This window comes from Bos mutus, chromosome 10 (genome assembly GCF_027580195.1).
Source record: "Bos mutus isolate GX-2022 chromosome 10, NWIPB_WYAK_1.1, whole genome shotgun sequence".
NCBI lineage: Eukaryota > Metazoa > Chordata > Mammalia > Artiodactyla > Bovidae > Bos > Bos mutus.
Genome location: NC_091626.1, coordinates 41,278,027 through 41,297,548, shown reverse-complemented (window position 1 = coordinate 41,297,548; position 19,522 = coordinate 41,278,027). Strand labels below are relative to the sequence as shown.

Here is a 19,522-nt window from a genome sequence, read left to right as displayed (position 1 = left end):
GATTTCAGAATGCCCACTACCTGTGCCAATGTATTATTTATATTAATGAATAACAGGGCCACATAATTTTGTATGGCTACTTCTATGTGCCTTTTATTGGAATATTGCATCTTGAGAATACTAAATTTTTCTATGTACTGACCTTTGGTTTTCAGTGTTTTGAGGACACACAGCTGGGGTTTCAGATGATGAATTTTTAGGATTTTCTTCTTTTACTTCCTCAGTCCTGTCAGCTTGGGAAGTTCTTTTCTGGAAAAAGGATGCTGCAGATGCCTGTGAAAACAAACATGTGAATACTGCAACAAAATCTAGCATGACTCTGTATGTTACGAGCAAATTTGGAAAAATGTGGAAAAATATCTATTATTATTTAGAATTCTTACACTAACATGTAAGTCCTAAGGTTTTCTGTTGAAAGTAAATATTTATACACATGCATACAAAACTTCCAAAAAACTATACCTCAAATTAGTTTACCTATTTTACTGATGACAAATCTGGGATAAAATTATCAAAACCAGGAGAAAATCTGGGAGGAAAACTCAGAATACAGAACAGGAAAGATTAGGGCCAGCTACTAAGCTAGCTGTCATTAAACAGGGACAGGCATCAGAACTGTCTAGGAAATGAAAAAAATATAGACACATGCCTGAGTCCCTGGCCTGGGTCTATACATTAATAGTAATACAATCATGGAAGGGACATCTCATCACATTGTCACAGTTACTGGGTAATCCCATCACCCTTGAGGGGAGGGGCTGCACAAGGTCATGAGGACCAGGAGGCAGGAATGACTGGGACTCTCTGAGTCTCTTCTAAACAAATGCTAATACACATCTCTTTCAAAAATCACTGGCTTGGTTTAATTGGGAGCATTTTTAATACTTTCTTAAATATCTGGCAGCTGTATAATATGATTTAAAGTATTAATATTTTAAAAAAGTGATTTCAAAGCAAAATTAGAATTGAGAACCACTGCTCTCACTACACTATCAGTTATGAACAACCAGAACCTCCTGTCTCATACCTGAAAAAGTGAACAAAACTAAAGTAAGACAAAGAGACCACGAGCTGTTTACTGTAGATGAAGGCAGCTGAAATCATACCTGCTTAGGTTTTGGCTTTGGAATCAAGGGCTTTATAACTGGAGACTTTTCATTATCTGTAGCTCGATTAAGTGCAGTAGATTTCTTAGATGATTTGTTCATAGTGTCTAAAATATTAGTTGAACGTCCTGAACTCACTGAAATGGCTGGCTCTCTGGAATTGCCCGATACCTAAAGAGCAAACTAGTATTAGCATTTCATAAAGCTTAAAGAAGGAAAAAAACCCAAGAGATTTGTTTTTCCTTTAAATTTCTATTAGGTTTATATTGTAGTCTAACCTTTAGAACTGAATACATTTGGTATAATCCAGACTGATGCACATATTCCCAAATACCACATCCCCAAGAAAAATAGGGAGTACCTTTCAAAACTGTAGGTTCTTAGAAGATAAGTAGAAAATAAAATTCTCGGTCCAAGTATGAACTAGTGCTGCTTTCATTTTTATTTTAAAATATTTACTTACTTAAATATTTTAAAATTTAATCTGCTGCAGTCTTTAATGCCTCTAAGTCTGGGGAGGGTCATCTGGTAGTTTGGAAATCTCTCTCTGTATGGAAATGTATTTAAGTAATAGAAAACATCACTGGAAAGAGTTTACCTTGAAGGGGTTTATTCGTCCTTGGCTGCTAGAGGTAACTGCACCTTTCATAAGAAAGAAACCCTCACTTAATAGTCGTAAAACTGAGAAGACTTTTGACTTCTACAATAATGATGAATATTTTAATCTGTATTATATGAAAATACTGTACTTTGCAACTTTAAAACTATTAATAACTATATGTGACCTCTGTCCTACTGTTAAGACGAAATAAAAGCTATTAGATGATGAGAGCTATTCCAAGTTGCCACTATGCAATATATTTACACAAATACAGTATGTAGAGATCTACTCTTTTCTCACATTACCAAGGAAGAATGGTGCCTTATTTTAGCTAATTGTTAATTCCTCTACAAGTGCTCTAGATTCCACCCCTGCTTTTCAAGAAACTGCTTTTCAAGAAATTCCCATTCCTGCTTTTCAAGAAACTGAATTAATGGCTACATGCATCATCTTTGACTTTTCCTTCTTCATTGGCTTCTTAAGTTTCCTAACTTAAAGAAACAAATAGAAAACACATTCTCTGCCACACACAACCCTCACCCCTCATATAATTCTGTCTCACATCCCCTAAGCAGTCAAATTTCTCAAGAGCTGTCTACACAGCTATTCCCATTCCCTCACTATTCATATGCTCCTCCAACCAAAACATGGCTTCCAGCCCTACCATCCTGCAGGATCTATTCTTTCTAAGAACTCAATAAACTCTATGTAGCCCAAACTGGTGGACCTTTTCCAGCCAACACCTTATTTGACCTCTCAACAACATTCCACACAGCCAAGGGTTCCTTTCTTTTTGAGAGTATCTCCCCACTGACTTCTGAGATAATGCATTCCCTGGCTTACCTCCTTCCTCTCTGTTCTCATTTTCTTTTGATGGTTCCTCCTCCTCTTCCTCTACCTGATGTATAAATGTTGGGGATTCCCTAAGCCTAAGCTCATTTTCTCCTCACTTTGATCCTCCCCAGTGCTCACTTACACATACCTGTGGTTTAAATTGTTATACTCACATCAACAATCTTAACTTCTATATCTGCATCCCAGAGATACTACTTTCCCGAGCTCTTGACCCAAACAGCCCATAGTAATTTCATCATCCTCCTATCTAAAGATACATTTCCCTACTCCTGACTCAGTAAATGGCACCATCACTCACTCAAGTACTCAAGCCAGAAACTGACAGCCATTCTCCACACCCTGAACTTCCATACCCTCTACATTATTTTCAGAAATGTCTCTTCAATTCCTCCCTTTCTTCAACAATTACCACCACCCCAGTCTAGGTCACTATCAATCTCACTTGGGACTACATCAGTAGCTTCCTTATACACAACCCTCCTCTGCACAGTGTGCCATATATGCTCCTGATTAAAACCTGCAACAGTCTCCCGGCAACCCCAAAATAAAGGTCAAAGTCCTTACCGTGGCCTACATGGATCTGCATGGTTTGGTTCCTGTTCACCGCTCCAAAACCATCTAGCACCGATTTCTCTTTGCTCTCTGTCCTCTGTGAACCACTCTTCAAAGTTCATACATGCTGTCCCTTAAGCCCACATGATTCTCTTCTGCTCCCATCTACCTTTGCCTGGCTGCCTTATTCCTCCTTGAGATCTCCGCTTTAAACATTCCACGAGGCGCTCCTTGGGGTCCCAACTATCCCCCACCACTGACTAGATTATAGTCATCTGTTATATGCTCTTTTAATAATCTGTACACATGTAGAAGTATATTTTCAAAATCAGAATAATGTATGTATATACTTTTAAAAGCCAACTGGTATAAGGTTTATGCAGGGATCAAATATGCACATCCACTTCACTTCTGTATCTTCCCTCTAGTCAAATACCTGACACACAATAGGCATTTAGTAAGTATCTGTTAAATAAACACAGTTTCACTAACACTTCTGATTGAAAATAACAACTACAACAAAATAGGCCCTGAAGAGTAAGGGGTATTTGAGTAGATGTAGCACTTTAAGGATTACTTCAAAATTTCCCTCATATTTACAAAATCAAAAATGTCTTACCTGACTTAAGAGCTGGCATATCAGAGGAATCTGCACTTTTGAAAAATGGGTTCTGTCCTGTAGAATAATTAAAACAATACAGTGTAAATGGGAATATAAAGGAATCTTCTGTAATCAACAGTCAGACAAAAAGACACCTTGAAAATGTATGGGTATTCAATTTCCCTCAGCCAAGTAAAATGAAGGAAGTCACACAAATGACACTTCTCATCTTTAAACTGCCTTTAAAATGTATTTTACCATGTTTGTGTATTTCTGTATTTTCTTCTGTATTATCAGCTTCTCCATTATCCTCCGTATCTTCTTCAACTTGATTTCTGAGCCTTGGCTGACTCCACTCTGTAGAAGTATTACTATAACTAAAAAAGAGTAATACTATTCAATAAAGAGCAATGAAAAGACCAGGTCAATATTGCAGGATAGTAAAACTCAAACAACTGAGTATTTCTTACCCAACATTCAACTTTTTCCTGAAATCTTCTTCTTCCTCTTCCTCAGCTTGGGTGGCTGCCAATTCTGCTGCCTTCTCTACAGCCAGTTCACCAAGTCTTTGGGCCAGTATTAATCTCCGAGAACGAGAAGCATACTTAATGGCTAAATTCACAGCATTTTGAGTCATTAGACCAGCAAGTTCCACACAACGAAATTCCCGCTCCAGTTTACAGGAAAGCTAAAGGAAAAAAGGGTGGGAGGGGATAAATTATGTTATGTAAAACTTTTTGAAAAATAAAAGAAAGATACTCCTGGTAGAACAAACAGTTTTCTTGAGACTGTATCTCTGATTTTAAGATGTACATTTTTACACATTTTAATATCTCTTGAAGTTGAAAGCATCTTACAATTGATGGTGAGTCAGTTTAATTGGCAGCATTTTTTCATAAGTGACTTTTACACTCAATAATGAAATATGACATAACATTTCAAATTATAAATTACAAGAAGAGTAAGGGATTTATTTAAAATTAAAAAATGGTTTCCCACCCATTCCACCACCTGCAGTCACCAAACAGGGTAGCAAATTGAAAGAAAGAATAGATTGTAAATGATTTGTTTGTTATTACTTTGTCCAGAAGTGGCACACAAAAGCTACCAAGTGAATTTGGGTGGGCAAGTAGATTTACCCATTAGTTTTCTAAGTATGATTGTCCATGATCTCTAACTACTAGAAACAGTTATACAATTTCTAAATTAGCAAGCAACCTCCTTTTTCTTGCTATATTTTTTATACTTGCAATATAAAATGAAGAATACTCATTTATCATCTCTCACAGAACATGGACTTTCTTCTGGTATGAATTTTAACAACTCAAAGTAAGGCAACTGAAGTATTTACAACATGAGGAAAATGAGTACTTTGAAGACAACTAAAAGTCTCACAACTCATGGAAGTATTATCTTGTTACTTAACATGTCAAATCTGATTCATCAGCAGACGCTTTAGATATTTACTTGCACATCCTTCTCAAGTTTTCCAGAATCACTTATCTATAAATAGTACCCCTCAGTCTGGATGGTACGCTGCCTCAGGAGGCATTTGGAAATGAAAGTAGTATAGTTTCCTAGTAACTAGGTGGAACTATGGGCATTTGCCAGGGGACAGGAATACTAAAGAACTAACAGAGTGCTATGACCACCCTGCTGAGGAACACTGTACTCCAGGGTAAAAGCTACTCTAGGACTAAAGCATGAATAACTCAAACAGGTTTCCTTACCTGTGTTGTAGGAAATAAAAAGGTTACTAGTTCATGTTGGTATACAAATGGGACTTTGTAAATGGAACAAAACTTTCTCTACAGTAAACTAATTAAATTTCTTTAATACTAAACTCAAGGCAGTGTTACATTGAGGTGACATGGTGAGTACCACCACCTTTTGGAGATTGAAGTTACAATCAGTTCTATGGACTTAGATATCACTTTTCCCTCAGAACTCTTTTTCTCAACCTTAAAATGAAACGAAAAGTCTGGGCCATTTACTCTCTGAGGAAATACTGAGGTCTACTGTGTATTAGACACTGTCAGTGCCTGGTAAATGGCAGAGAACGAGACATGGTCATGGCCCTCAAGGGGTTTATAGTCTAGTACAAGAAGAGCAGAGAAAAAATTACATTATATTCCTCCTCATAAACCAACCTACAACGAGAATACAAACTTAAGAACTTTATCTTTCAAAAAGTTCTTTTATCTTTAAAGATAAATGTACTTAAATATCCAGGGTATCAAACCTGGTCACTGGCTACAAACTTTTACTACACACAGCTGCCTAAGAGGATAACAAAAGACAGGCATTCTAAAAGCCTGATCAAAATTCTTAAGACTGCTCATTCAGCCTTGGAGATCTAAAAGTCTACACTCAAACTTTATCCATTGCATATGATAAGAGCAGGAGCTGGAGCCACTTCTCAAACTTTATGAACAAGCATCCAAATTACCTACAGGGCCTGTTACAGTACAGACCAGTGGGCAAAAATAAAAACGGAGTCAGCACCAAAACAGTTCATTTCTTCCTGTGTTCTGAGGTAGTATCTTTAATATTTTAACTGCAACATCAACTGGGAAACTGGTATTTTTAAGGGAGAAAAATACCAATACCACCAGATACAGCTTAAGAATTGTAGGTTGTGAAAACTGCTAATTCATATACCATTAACATATTCAACCTAGAGAAAACATTTTCCCCACTGTATTTATTTTACTCACCGCAAGCATTTTCAGTAAAAGTTCCTGTTGTTCTTTTGTTGCTTGATTTTTAGCGCTCTCTTCATATTCATAACCATTTTTTGCTAAATAATCAAGGTGGTTGTGAAATATAACTGAACGCCAATACTGTTCCTGCAAAAGTGGAACAACTGCTTAGGGTCAACTATCAGCTGACTATCAGGCAAGAGTTAAATATTTATCTTATGACAGCAGTTTCTGAATAAAATATTTTCTGAAACATTCCTTTCTACAGCTTACTTTGCAATTCAAATTGTAATGTAATACTATGGTTTGACTTTATCTTCTGTACTTGAAAACAGGGGGTGGAATACAGTGACTCTTGAACAATGTAGCAGGCAGAAGCACCTACCCTCTGTGTAATTGAAAATCTCCAAGTAATTTATAGTCAGCCCTCCTTATATGCTGTTGCTCCATAATCAGAGGTTCAGTATCCTCAGATTCAACCAACCTTGGATCATGTAGTACTGTAGTATTTACTATTGAAAAAACCCATGTACAAATGGACCCCCACAGTTCAAGCCCATGTTCTTCAAGGGTCAACTGCAGAGCATTTTAAAGATTCTTAGTTATCATGGTTAATGCTCAGAGAACTTGTTAAACTAGATTTGTAAAAGCTGATTTGTTTCTTGTTTAGAATTACCAGTTCCAAGATATCAATGACTCAGGGCTAGAACTAAAATTAGGCAAGCCTCGTGCCTAGGGTACAAAATTCAAGGAGGCACATCCTCTTAACAACTTGTCCAAGCCTGACAGTGAGTGCCTTACCTAGTGAGGCCCTAATGGTCATACCCATTTATCTCTTAGACACAGTCCCTGGAAGTAGAGATGGCAACCGGGTACCCTGGGGTTCACAAGACCTCCTCCCTCCCAGCTGCTGGTATTATTTAATTATAAAGTAAGGAATACAGAACAAAAGTCATCAGAATAATTTTAAATGCCTGTATTATAGGCAGGTATCATCAAACTGAGTGTCAAGATAAGATTTGTGCATACCTCCATCTGTCCTTTCTCTGTGGCAGTCTGACAGTAAGGAAGCTTAAAGGACAAAACAGCTACAGCAGGGCGTGGAAGGGTGGGAGGAAATCGAGAACCTTTGCAAGGAATACACCTGTCAGAAAAGAAAGAGTCTCACCATAAAAACTTTTTAAAAATATCATAAAAACTGCTACATTATAAATTTTCCAAAAGTCCGTTAACTTGGAATAACATTATTCCAAATTTCCCTTTTAAAAAAGTACTTTAGGGGACTTCACTGGAAAAGACCCTGATGCTGGTAAAGACTGAAGGGAGAAGGAGAAGGGGACAACAGGATGAAATGGTTGGATGGCATCACTGACTCAATGGATATGAGTTTGAGCAAGCTCCAGGAGATGGTGAAAGACAGGAAAGGCTGACATGCTGCACTCCATGGGTTGCAAAGAGTTGGACACAACTGAGTGACTGAACAACTGGCGGTCCAGTGGCTAAGACTCTGTGCTCCCAATGCATGGATTCAATCCCTGGTCAGGGAATTAGACCCTACATGCTGCCACTAATCCTGCATAATGCAAAGAAGTCTGAAGATCATATGTGCCACAATTAAGAGCTGACACCACGAAATAAATATATAAATATTATAATAAACAAACAAAAAACTACTTCAGGCCTGATTAACTAAAAAAACTATCCCTCTACATATTTCAATTACTACAAAAATCCCTCCCTACATCAGCTTTACTAAATGAACAATCACTAAGTGAAATCAGCTCCTTTCAGATTTTTCCTTAGCAAAATGTCCACTTTCAAAATATAGAAACTGTGGCATAAATACTTGTCACAGGATCCATATTAGAAAACAGATTACCCTTAAGATAAAAAGGTGATAAAGCATATTCACTTTCATTCCTCAGTTTGGAAATACTTGGTAACTATTGGTAGTTATATAAGTGTCATATAAGAGAAAAAGATGATGAAATGTCCAATACAGGTTAAGTGTTTATTATTAGATATTAGTGACAGTGAAGCAGAAGATGCACTATCATTGTAAAAAAGGTTATAATGTATATCTATCTGCTCTGCTATGCCTTATGTGTTAATAGTTCAGTTGGCAAGGACTTTTCTGACAAGATATGTAAGGCACTTATACATGCCCATCAGGATGAGTACTTATGTAATTTATAATTAAAAAATATTCATTCATCATAGTGCTTTATATACATAGAATACTCTTTTAATGTATGTACTCCAATTCTTAGCTCCCCGACCTAAGGTTGAACCTGTGCTCCCTGCACTGGGAGCTCCGAGTCTTAACCACTGACCACCAGGGAAGTCCCTTAATTTCTATTTTGTTCAATAAGCTCTAAGTCAAGCAATTGGTTGAAAACTTCATAGTGAATATAAAGAAATTCTTAATTTAGTGACTAGGGAAAACAAATAAATTAACTAAGTTGACAGGATAGGCACAATACAAAGAATTTCAAAGTACTTTTAAAAAGAGTCAACTGAGCATTTTCTAATAGCCCACCTCAGCTGCTGGGGATTTTCATGGATACCAACCACCCAGTAGTGATCAGATTTTCCTTTACAGTGTTCTCTTGTGTTACATACAGGAGTCCATGTATGACCAAGTCCTCTGTTAAGCATTCGAACAATGCCTTCTGAATCCACATAACATGGGGTACCTATATACCAACAGAAAAACAAATCACCTGGAATCATAGCTATGTATTTGTTAAATAAATCTTTTTTTCAAAAATACACACTGATCACTTAACCTTCAATTCAAAATGAAAACAAACACCCCCTCCAAAAAAACCAAAAGGGCAAATAATCCAAGATTATTTCCCATAACATTTCATTAACCACAGAGTAAGACTTAACTGAACAAAAAGGAAAAAAAAATCTGCAAGTGATATGACTTAAAGAGGGGGAAAAAAAAAAACCCTGATGAATTCAGTGAAAACTATGCCACCTGCTGGAATACAGCAGTTTTTAAAAAAGCCAATTTCAGGAAAGAAGTTAAAACTTGAATCTGATGATTCCTTAGTCGAGAGAGACTTGGAAATATGAGCAGAACCTGATGCAAGGTGATGATATAGAGAAATGCGTCTTTAGTATTCTTCTTCCCCCTCTCTCCTGGTCTCGTCACTGTTCTATTCCCAACAGTTCCCCACTGCTCTCTTCCTAAACTTACCTAGGGAACAAGTAAGCATCCCTGTTTCCCCACCTACTCTGACCCCATTTCAGGAAATGCACGGTACATTTCCCAATTATCCTTTTTTTTATCTGAGACTTCACATCCCTCTTACTAGCAGTTTCCTCAGGGTCTAGATCTGATAGGTAATTGGAAGAAAAAACCGAACCAATAAAAATGGAAGTTATTAATGGTCACATTATTATAGCATAAGTGACTAATATCTCAATAGAAAACACATTCAGAAATGGTTGGATTTTTAAAAACAAACTGGAGTTTCCAATGATGAATCCCCAAGAATAGAAATATTTAAGCCAGAAGACAGGGTTGACAGGTGCCTTAAAATAAGGCACTCTGTAGTGTCCTTCAAACATCTGTCATAACCCACTACTGGGTCTGCAACAGGACACTGTTCAGTAGAAATATGTGAGCCACAAATATAATTTGTAATTTCTTAGTGCCACATGAGAAAAGGGGGAAAAATGTGAAGGCAATTTTAATAATATTTTTATTCAATCTAATATCCAATACTATCATTTTATCATGTAATCAACGTAAAAGAATTACTGAAATTTTTTACATCCTTTTTTCCATACTAAGCCTTCCAAATTTGGAAAGTATTTTATAGTTATAGTACATCTCAACTCAGATTAGCCACTTTTTAAGTGCTCAGCAGCCACATTTGGCTGGTGGTTACTGTAGTGAACAATGCAGCAATAGAAAATTCCTGATTTCCACGTAGACTCTGCTAGAAAAGCCAAAATTTGAACAGGTACTTGTATCTCCTCTTTACTAGCTAATAAACTTTCAGAAAAATTTATTTCCCTCTTAGTAAGTTTTCTAATCAGAAGAAGACATCTTGTACATAAAACAGCAGCTACCTTGCCTGGAAACCCTAGTTTTCAGTTCTGTTAACATATTAAAATAAAGTACTTTAAACATAAAATACAGACAAATTATCTTTAAACAAATTAATTAGGAATAAAATAATGAACAACAATTTTCTTCTTGAAAAATATCTTTAATATAAATAAATTTATCTTGCCTTCAGCTGAAAATCCAACCCATACAAGATAGGATTTCCTTGTAAGAGGAAGAGGATCACCATGCAAAATTTGTTTTTTCTTTTTCCCTAGCTCTAGCAGTTGAACTCCAAGGCACTGATCCCCATCAAATCCTGTACCTAGTGAGAAAATGTAAATATAAGTCAGGTATCAATGGTTAATTATAGTTAAAATAATTAATCTATTTTCTGTGAATTTAGGTTATTTTGTGATAAATTCCTAGATTAATTAGCAGTACTTTTTATAGATAATCTTTTTATCTGAGGCACCAATAAGGCATTGGAACAGTATGTTACATAAATGAGAACTTTACATAAAGTGGTAATGTATGTAGTAATTCTCAAGAATTGAGATTTATAAGTGGTAATTCTCAAGAATATAACTGTAAATATTCAAAAAGTGGTAATTCTCAAGAATATAACTGTAAATACTCAAAAAGTATTTACAGAGAGCTTTCTTTGTACCAAGTACTGAGGCTACAATGTAAATAAGACAAAGTCAGTGTTCTCATGAAATTCATATTCAGGTAGGAGAGGAAAAACCAATTTAAAAAAGAAAGAAAATACTAAGTGTCATCATTGAGGATTAAAATACTAATGTGACACAGAGGGTCAGACTGAGTGGCTACTTTAGACTTTGGACAAAGGTGGCCCTTGGAAAAAGTGAAATTTAAACTGAGATACGATTTGCAAGTTGGAGCTGGCCATCCAAATGGTTAAGAGGAGGAGCACTATAGTAGATAGGGGACAGTTAATGAAAAGGGCCCAATGGAACAAACATGGTGATTTTGAAGAACACAAAGAAGTCAGTAGGGCCAGAATCACTGACAAGAGAAAACGTAGTAAGAGATGAGGCTGAAGAGGCAGGCAAAGGTCAGTTCATGTAGGACTTGGCCACCCGTGACAACAAGTTTGAGTTTTATTCTAAAGCAACAGAAAATCATTAGAGGAATCTGTGCAGAAGAGGGAAGTGACTGGATTTATGTTTTTAAAAAATTAACAGTAAGAACTGAAGATGAAAAGCTAGTCAGAGGTTACCGTAACACCTAAGAGACGATGTCTCATTTGGACTGAGGTTTTAGTGGAGGTGTGGAACGTGTTGTGTGCACTGACATGATATGACTTTGCTGACAGAAGTGATGCTAGGGGTGTGAGGGAAGAGAAGAATCAAAGATAACTCTTACATTTCTGCCTTGAATACTGGCAGTACGCCATTTATCAAGATCAAAAAACGAAGGAGCAAGTTCGGAGGGGAAAAAAAGCCCAGAGGCTTTACTGTGACCAAGTTAAGTTTGAGGTGTGTCAAAACTCTACACAGAGATTTCAAGTTGACAACTGGATATGTAAGTCTGCAGATATAAGAAGGGAGTAGGGTTGATGATACTAACTTACGGTCATGAACACAGAGATGTACTAAAGCCATGGGTCTTAATGAAATAACCCAGGGTAGTTTCTCAAACTGTATTTTTTTACTTGTGAGTCATAAAATTAATCCAGATCAGTAACCTATTAAGACCAGTCTTAGCACAATGATGGGTACTAAAGACAGAATATGAAGAATACAAAAGAATATAAAATACTAGAAAAAAATCTACCTCTGTGATAAACAATGACAAGCTGTTCTCCATGTCCAGCCATTGACACAATAGGCCCAGGGAGACTGAAGACCTCTTTTTGAACACCTCCAATGGTAAACAAGCGAAGAAGCAAGGAGCTAGTGGCAGCAGCAGCCCATCCCTGACCAAGACATATGGCTTCAATATCTTCATTCGGAGGCATGTCTACTATCCACTCTTTGCTTGAATCCCAAGAACTAAGGTGCAGGCAGTGAAGCTTGCTAAAAATTAAAACAAGACAAAAACAATCAAACTTTCACATTTGATATTATATATATATATATATACACACACAGCATGATACTCAAAATCAAGTAACAAAGTCAAATAGTTTATTTTTCTATTATAACAAATAGAATAAAATCAAATAGTTTATTTTTGATAAACAATAACAAAATCAAAGTTTATTTTTCTATTATACACAAATAACAGCATCTTTATATGCTGTATAATATACACAAAAAATGACCGTTTATAAACAAAACAGCTTTAAGAAAGTAATTATGAAATATCCTTAAAATGTACTATGTTAAAACTATTAACAGTCATGTTATTAAAGAATATTCAAAGATACAGGAAAATGTTCACAACATGTTAAATGGAAAAAAACCCAGGATAAAATCAGCAGAACATGATCCAAGGTTACACACACATATAAAAATCATGACTATATTTTTAAAAAGAAAGGAAGCATCAAAATGATCAGCAAGAGTGCTCTCATTGCTGAGGACAAAAACAAAACCTTTAATATGGGAGAATAAAGAGAAAAAAATTAAATATTATCGCACCAAGGAGATTACCAACCACTGCTAACAATTTGATTTGTGCTTCCAGTCTTTTTACTTTTGCGTATATATATACATGTAAGTTGTTATGAAACCTAAGCTTCAGAATGTAGATGTCATAGTATTTAGAATCAGAGGCAATACTGATTTCCTGAATAGTAATTTTAAATTCAAATTTAAAATAAAGGGGGATGGGAATTATTCCCTGGCAGTCCAGTGGTTAGGACCCCTTGCTTTCACTGCCAAGGGTGCGGGTTCAATCCCAGATCGAGGAACTAAGATGCCACAAGCCACGTGGGCACAGCCAAAAAAAATTAACCTAAGTAAATAAGGAAAAGACAAAATACCATATGATATCACTTATATGTGGAATCTAAAATATGACAGAAATGAGGTGAGGGGTCAGTCACTCAGTCCTGTCCGACTCTGTGACTCCATGGATTGTAGCCCAACAGGCTCCTCTGTCCATGGAATTCTCCAGAATACTGGAGTGGGAAGCCCCGACAAAAATGAACATATCTACAAAACAGAAACAGACTTACAGACATAGAGAGCAGACTTGTGGTTGCCAAGTGGGGAAGGGGGAAAGGACTGGGAGTTCAGAAGTAGCAGATGCAAACTAATGTATATATAGGATGGGTAAACAAGTTCCTAGTGTATAGCAGAGGGAACTATATTCAATATCCAGTGATAAACTATAATGGAAAAGAATATATATGTACAACTGAATCACTGCTATACAGCAGAAATTAATGCAGCATTGTAATCAACTATACTTCAATAAAAAATTAAGAACAAAATAAAAGGATAATATTGTCTAAGACTGTGAAATAATGTATCTAGGAAAACAAAAAGAACAATCGTCAATCAGGAAATCGTAACAATCCTAACAATCTGAAATCAAAATTGCACATGGAGCCAAGGGGGAAGGAAGAACTGCAGGGGGAGCGGTGGGGGAGGATTGCGAGTCTAAGGTTAGCAGATGCAAACTAGTACATATATAGGACTGAATGAACAATGAGGCCCAAATGAATAGCATACAGAACTCCATTCAATATTCTATGATAAACCATGATGGGGAAGAACATAAAAAAGAATGCATATGTAACTGAATCACTTTGCTATATAGCAGAAACTAACATAATATTGTAAAACAACTATATTTCAATTAAAAAAACCTGCACATGGAAATAGATATTCTAATAATGTAAGATATTCTGAGTTAGACACTGAGTCAACAGTGATTTATTTTAGTAAACTGATTTAACTCAAAAATCAAGTACTGAGTTGATTTACATCGTGTAAATTAGGAAACCAATTAAAATATTAAAATGACCCAATCTGGTATTTCTCAGGCTTTAATGCATACTCTTCCACCTGAGGATCTTGTTAAAATGCAGATTCTGACTCAGAAGGTATGGAGTTGGGTCTGTGATTCTGTGTTTTCAACATGCTCCCAGGTGACCATGCCCGTAGTTTGTGGACCATACATTGAGCAGCAAGGAGCTAAAGTATCAGTCAGAAGGATTTTAATTTCAAATAACCTGGGAGTTAGTAAAATCTAGGATCAAATGTATAATAAGCACCATGATCAGCTGAAAAAATCAACAGGAGAGGGCAAGCTGGCTGAAATAACAAAGCTGAATAAAATGCTTTCTTCTTTTAAAAAAATACAGATTCTGCATCCATCGCTTTTCCATCTTAATTTTCTTGTCTCCATATCTACCTACCTACCCTACCTACCTACTAACATACCTAAGAAGTCTGAAGTATATTAAGTCAAAAAGTCAAAATGACAAATAGTACTTAAAAAAATTTTCAATGTGTTCCCTCCTCCCTTTTTTAAAAGAGAGGTCGCAGATCTAATCTACGGTGACAAAACCCAGATCAGCAGTTGTTCAAGGCTGGAATTAGACTAACTGTTAATTGTTAAGAGTAATTATATTTGAGAGAAGACTTCTTCAGGCAATTTTCATTTTCTAAAAATTCTGTACTACTTAAAACTTGCTTGTTTACAATTAATATGTGTATTATTATGAAAGAAGGGGACAATCAGGCAAAATCAGACATACGTTCTGAGGTATTATAGGTGTATTGTATTTGTACTAAACGTTTCTTCCTGAAATTCCATACTACAAAAGATGTATAATTTTGTTTTTTGTCTTACAACTTTATGTACTAAATTTCAAAGTTCAACAGTAATGAAGTTCTCCTAAATATCTTGAATTTACCTTGCTAGTTCATCAGTGCTTTCACATGCCAACAAAACAGCTTCATGGGAAAGATCTGCTACTGTGTAATTAAAAGTGTTTAATAAGTGTGTTGCATGGTGTATAGAAGTATCATGGAATTCCACATCTATGGCATTGTCTTGCTCATCATTATAGCAGCGAATAATTCCAATAGAGTTCCACACCTACAAACATGTTAAGGTTAAATACAAGTGAGAAAGATTAAAGTTCTTAGAATCAGCAGGCTAAAATACTACAAATTAACAAATAATGTAGTCTGTATAAGGGATTAAGTTATGGAAGCAACCACTTTCAGGTAACAGTAGATACTTGAGCATCAGAGCAACAATTACTAATTATTCTTTTCCTCATGAAAAGGTACATACACACTTATTTATTAGTAAATGTGGTATTTTACTTAATATTTTTAAAGTATATTACTTTCATAAAAAATATTTTACAATTGGCCTTTGAACAGTTGAACCATTAAATTCCTCAAAGGAAATGTTTCTAAAGTTTATTTACAAATATGGATATAAATGACTGCATACTTTTTTGGCCCAAGCAACTGGTTTATAGTCATGGCATAAATATATATATTATAAGGCAGCATAAATTGATACCATTTGAAAACCTGTATTCCACTCATGTACACTACTGGCTCCCCCTAAGCCCTAGTGTTTCCTTTATTCTACCACAAATATAACTACTAAATAAAGTACCTGACAATATTAGAAAAATTAAGATCTACCACCTGATGATGACTACTGATGAGACAATAAAAAGTTTTTCTTTTTAAATAAAACACCACCTTTAATATTTATCTATAAATTTATGCCAGGACCATACCATTCAAAAAGGACAACTGTTCAAGTCCTCAGTGGAAAAACTCAAGCAGTCAACAAATAAACATATTAAACTTTTTTAGCTCTTAAAGACAAAAAGTTAATGTAGTTGTTTATCTATAAATATATATTAAATGCCTACTGTGCCATACCTTGTTTTTTTTTTTTTTTTTTTACCTTGTTCTAAGTGCTATCAATAAACAGAAAAATCTCTACACTTGTGGAGCAAAAATTCCCATAGCATGGGTTAAAGGGGCAGACAATTTTTTAATAGTACTTATCACCTTCTGATACTATATTATACTTCCCAAAAAACGCCTTCTAACTAGTCTTTTAGAATCCGTACAATCTTCTATATAAAACTAACATGAGAAATAAAAGTTGGAAGCATAGTCAAGAGAAACTGCAAGATATACAGTCACATTTACTTATGTTCATTATATGTCATTTTGTGAAGCAGAATTTTATTTAACCCAATTATCAAAAATTAGGTTGAAATAAGATTAAAACTGTTAGTTAACCATAAAATAAATCAACCACAAAACTATAAGCAACCAAAGTGCTCCAGGTTAATGAAGGTTTTTAAAAAATATTTTTTACCAAACAAAATTAACTATAATAAGATAAAATGTTAAAGTGAGATAAAACTACTTTAAAGTTACATGTAGACCCGCGGCTTACCATGAATCTGTGAGTGAGATGCAAGGGTGTAGAACCTGATTGGAATGGCTTTTGCCGGGGAGTTGGCATAGGACCATCATAAAATGGCCTCTGGGATGTTACAACTGGTAGATTGTGAATGCTGCCTCCCTGATCATCTTCCTCTTCTTTGAAAAGACTAGAACCAATTTTTAGCATTGTAACATCTAGAAAACAAAGGATTATAATGAGAGAATCATAAATACCAGCTATCTTGGAAAAGTATTATGAAACCTACTAACCATGTCCAATCATATTTAATAATACTAACATGCTATTTGCCTCTTTCACTGTGTTAGTACCTGTGGTATAGTTCAAACGTCAGAGGGTTAAACTGTTGGTACCTTAGCATGAAATAAGTCAGTGGCACCAATCTGTATTAGTAGTCAATGTATTGTTAACCAACTGTAGTAAAAATAGTAAAAATATTAATTTTATTAAATTTTGAGTTTTGCATACACTTTTAAAAAATGTTCTCTGGGTTAAAATGGGAAATGTGTATACAGAATTGGGATGACTATCTCAAAAAAAATAAAAGCATTTGTTGAGCTGTAAGCTGAACTAATTTTTCATGTAACAGCATTTTTACCTAAAAAAATGCCAGATAAACTACAGTTATACAAACTCAGGAATGTGGTAAACATCTTCTTAAAAATGAAGTGGTCATTTAAAAAAATAACTGACAGAATTTGTGGTTAATGATAAAATTTGAGCTTTCAAGTGAAAATCAGAATAATGAAAAACCTGTATCTGCCACCATGAACTTGACCGCTCTGTAATATTTAAAAACTTCTGACGAGATTGGTGATGGTACTAACAAATATTCTAGATAACATGCCAGTATCAAGAAGGTCTGCAAAGCTCAATAAACCAGCATTTTCCAAATTACCAATGCATCTGTGACAGAATCAAACGCGGTAAAAGATCCATTCAAAGCTCAAGTTAGACCAATGGATTTTAACATAGTAAGAGAGTTGGAAAGTTTACCAGCAAATTTTCAGATTCCGCATTGCAAGAAATCTTTTAAGAAACTATCACTTGCTGCGTTTTGGTAAAGCATCAAAGAGGAATATTTCAACAGACTATTAAAAATACTTCTCCCTTTTCAAACAATATATTGTGTGAGGCTAAATTTTCTTCACATACTTCAAACAAAACTAATGTATGGCAGTAGACTGAGTCTTGAAGCATGTGAGGGAATTCAGCTAGCTGTCTTCTACGCTAAGATTTGCAAAAGGGTAAAGTAACACCACTTTTCTAACTATTTTATTTTCATAAAAAGTACTATGTTTACATATAATGAGTTTGTTGTTAAAGTGAATATTTTAAAAATTTCTCAGTAAACAACAAAAAACATAACTCGGCAAACAATTTTCTTTGGGATCCTCAAAAAGTTTAAGAATGTAATGAGTTCCTGAGACCAAACATCTGAGGAGTGCTATACTATAAATCCTACATGCTTTAAATGTAGCACAATTTACCATGAACATTGGCATTTTACTTGGTAATGTTCAAATGTGTTAATTTTAGCATGTAAGTTGTAATAATCATTTATTTAAAGGCTCTTAATTATAATCTCAATATCTTAAACAGATACCAAACTATTCAGGTCACCTATTTCTTGAGTTAGCTTGGTAGTTTGTGCCTGTCAAAGAATTTGTCCATTTCCGGCTTCCCTGGTGGCTCAGTGGTAAAGACTTTGCTTGCCGAGGCAGGAGAAACAGGTTCAATCCCTGATCTGGCAAGATCCCATATGCTGCCGGGCAACTAAGCCTATGCACCACAACCATTGAGCCTGAGCTCTAGAGCCCAGGAACTGCAGCTACTGAGCCCACATGCCTCAACTACTGAAACCTGCATGCCCTAGAGCCCATGCTCCACAACAAGAGAAGCCACTCTGAGGAGAAGCCCCCACCACAACTAAAGAAAAGCCCTCTCAGCAACAAAGACTCAGCATACACAAAAACAGGCAAATAATAAAAAAAAGAACCTGTCCATTTCATCTAAGATGTTGAATTTATAAGCACAAAGTTGTTCATAATGTTCAGTTATTAAACATTTGTTAATAGCAGTACTATCTTAGAGAAATATAATGTGAGTTATAAATGTAATTTAAGATTTTCTAACAGCCATATTTTAAATAGTAAAAGACACAGGTGTAATTAATTTTAATAACATACTGTATTTAAAATATAATTTCAACAGGTACTCAATGTAAAAAATGGCCAGATATTTTACATTCTCTTTTTTGTACTGTCTTCAAAATCTTGTCACATTTAATAATCACAACACATCTCAATTTGAACTAGCCACATTTTCAGTGCTCAGTAGCCACAAGGGGCTAGTGGCCATCATATTGGATAGTGAAGGTCTATGGGATACACAATGATGATACACCTTCACTACTTACATCAATCATTTGCGTCTTTATTTCTTGATCACTCAGGATAGGGATGTATCAGTTTTATTGACCTTTTCAAAGAATTAGCTTTTGGTTTAATGCTAGCACAGTAATGCTCAAAATCCTTCAAGCTAGGCTTGAACAGTACATGAACTGAGAACTTGCAGATGTACAAACTGGATTTGGAAAAGTCAGAGGAACCAGAGATCAAATTGCCAACATCTGCTGGATCATACAAAAAGCAAGAGAATTCCAAA

The 19,522-nt window shown here is 35.4% G+C and overlaps 1 protein-coding gene across 3 annotated transcripts in view; it reads right to left on the bottom strand.

Moving 5' to 3' along the window:
• The window catches only part of WDHD1 (WD repeat and HMG-box DNA binding protein 1), a 53,678-nt gene that overhangs the window by 5,561 nt on the left and 28,595 nt on the right, over nucleotides 1–19,522 (bottom strand). For 2 of the 3 annotated variants that reach the window (XM_005905050.2, XM_070377802.1), the window contains exons 12-24: nucleotides 16,847–17,031; nucleotides 15,321–15,505; nucleotides 12,284–12,525; nucleotides 10,671–10,808; nucleotides 8,957–9,113; nucleotides 7,447–7,561; nucleotides 6,433–6,564; nucleotides 4,186–4,403; nucleotides 3,974–4,092; nucleotides 3,734–3,790; nucleotides 1,705–1,748; nucleotides 1,107–1,277; nucleotides 143–273 (exon numbers count right to left, since the gene is read on the bottom strand). In XM_005905050.2, the coding sequence (XP_005905112.1) occupies nucleotides 143–273; nucleotides 1,107–1,277; nucleotides 1,705–1,748; nucleotides 3,734–3,790; nucleotides 3,974–4,092; nucleotides 4,186–4,403; nucleotides 6,433–6,564; nucleotides 7,447–7,561; nucleotides 8,957–9,113; nucleotides 10,671–10,808; nucleotides 12,284–12,525; nucleotides 15,321–15,505; nucleotides 16,847–17,031 (1,894 nt within the window). The remainder of the gene's footprint in view (nucleotides 1–142; nucleotides 274–1,106; nucleotides 1,278–1,704; nucleotides 1,749–3,733; nucleotides 3,791–3,973; nucleotides 4,093–4,185; nucleotides 4,404–6,432; nucleotides 6,565–7,446; nucleotides 7,562–8,956; nucleotides 9,114–10,670; nucleotides 10,809–12,283; nucleotides 12,526–15,320; nucleotides 15,506–16,846; nucleotides 17,032–19,522) is intronic. The other variant, XM_070377801.1, reaches the window with a different exon arrangement.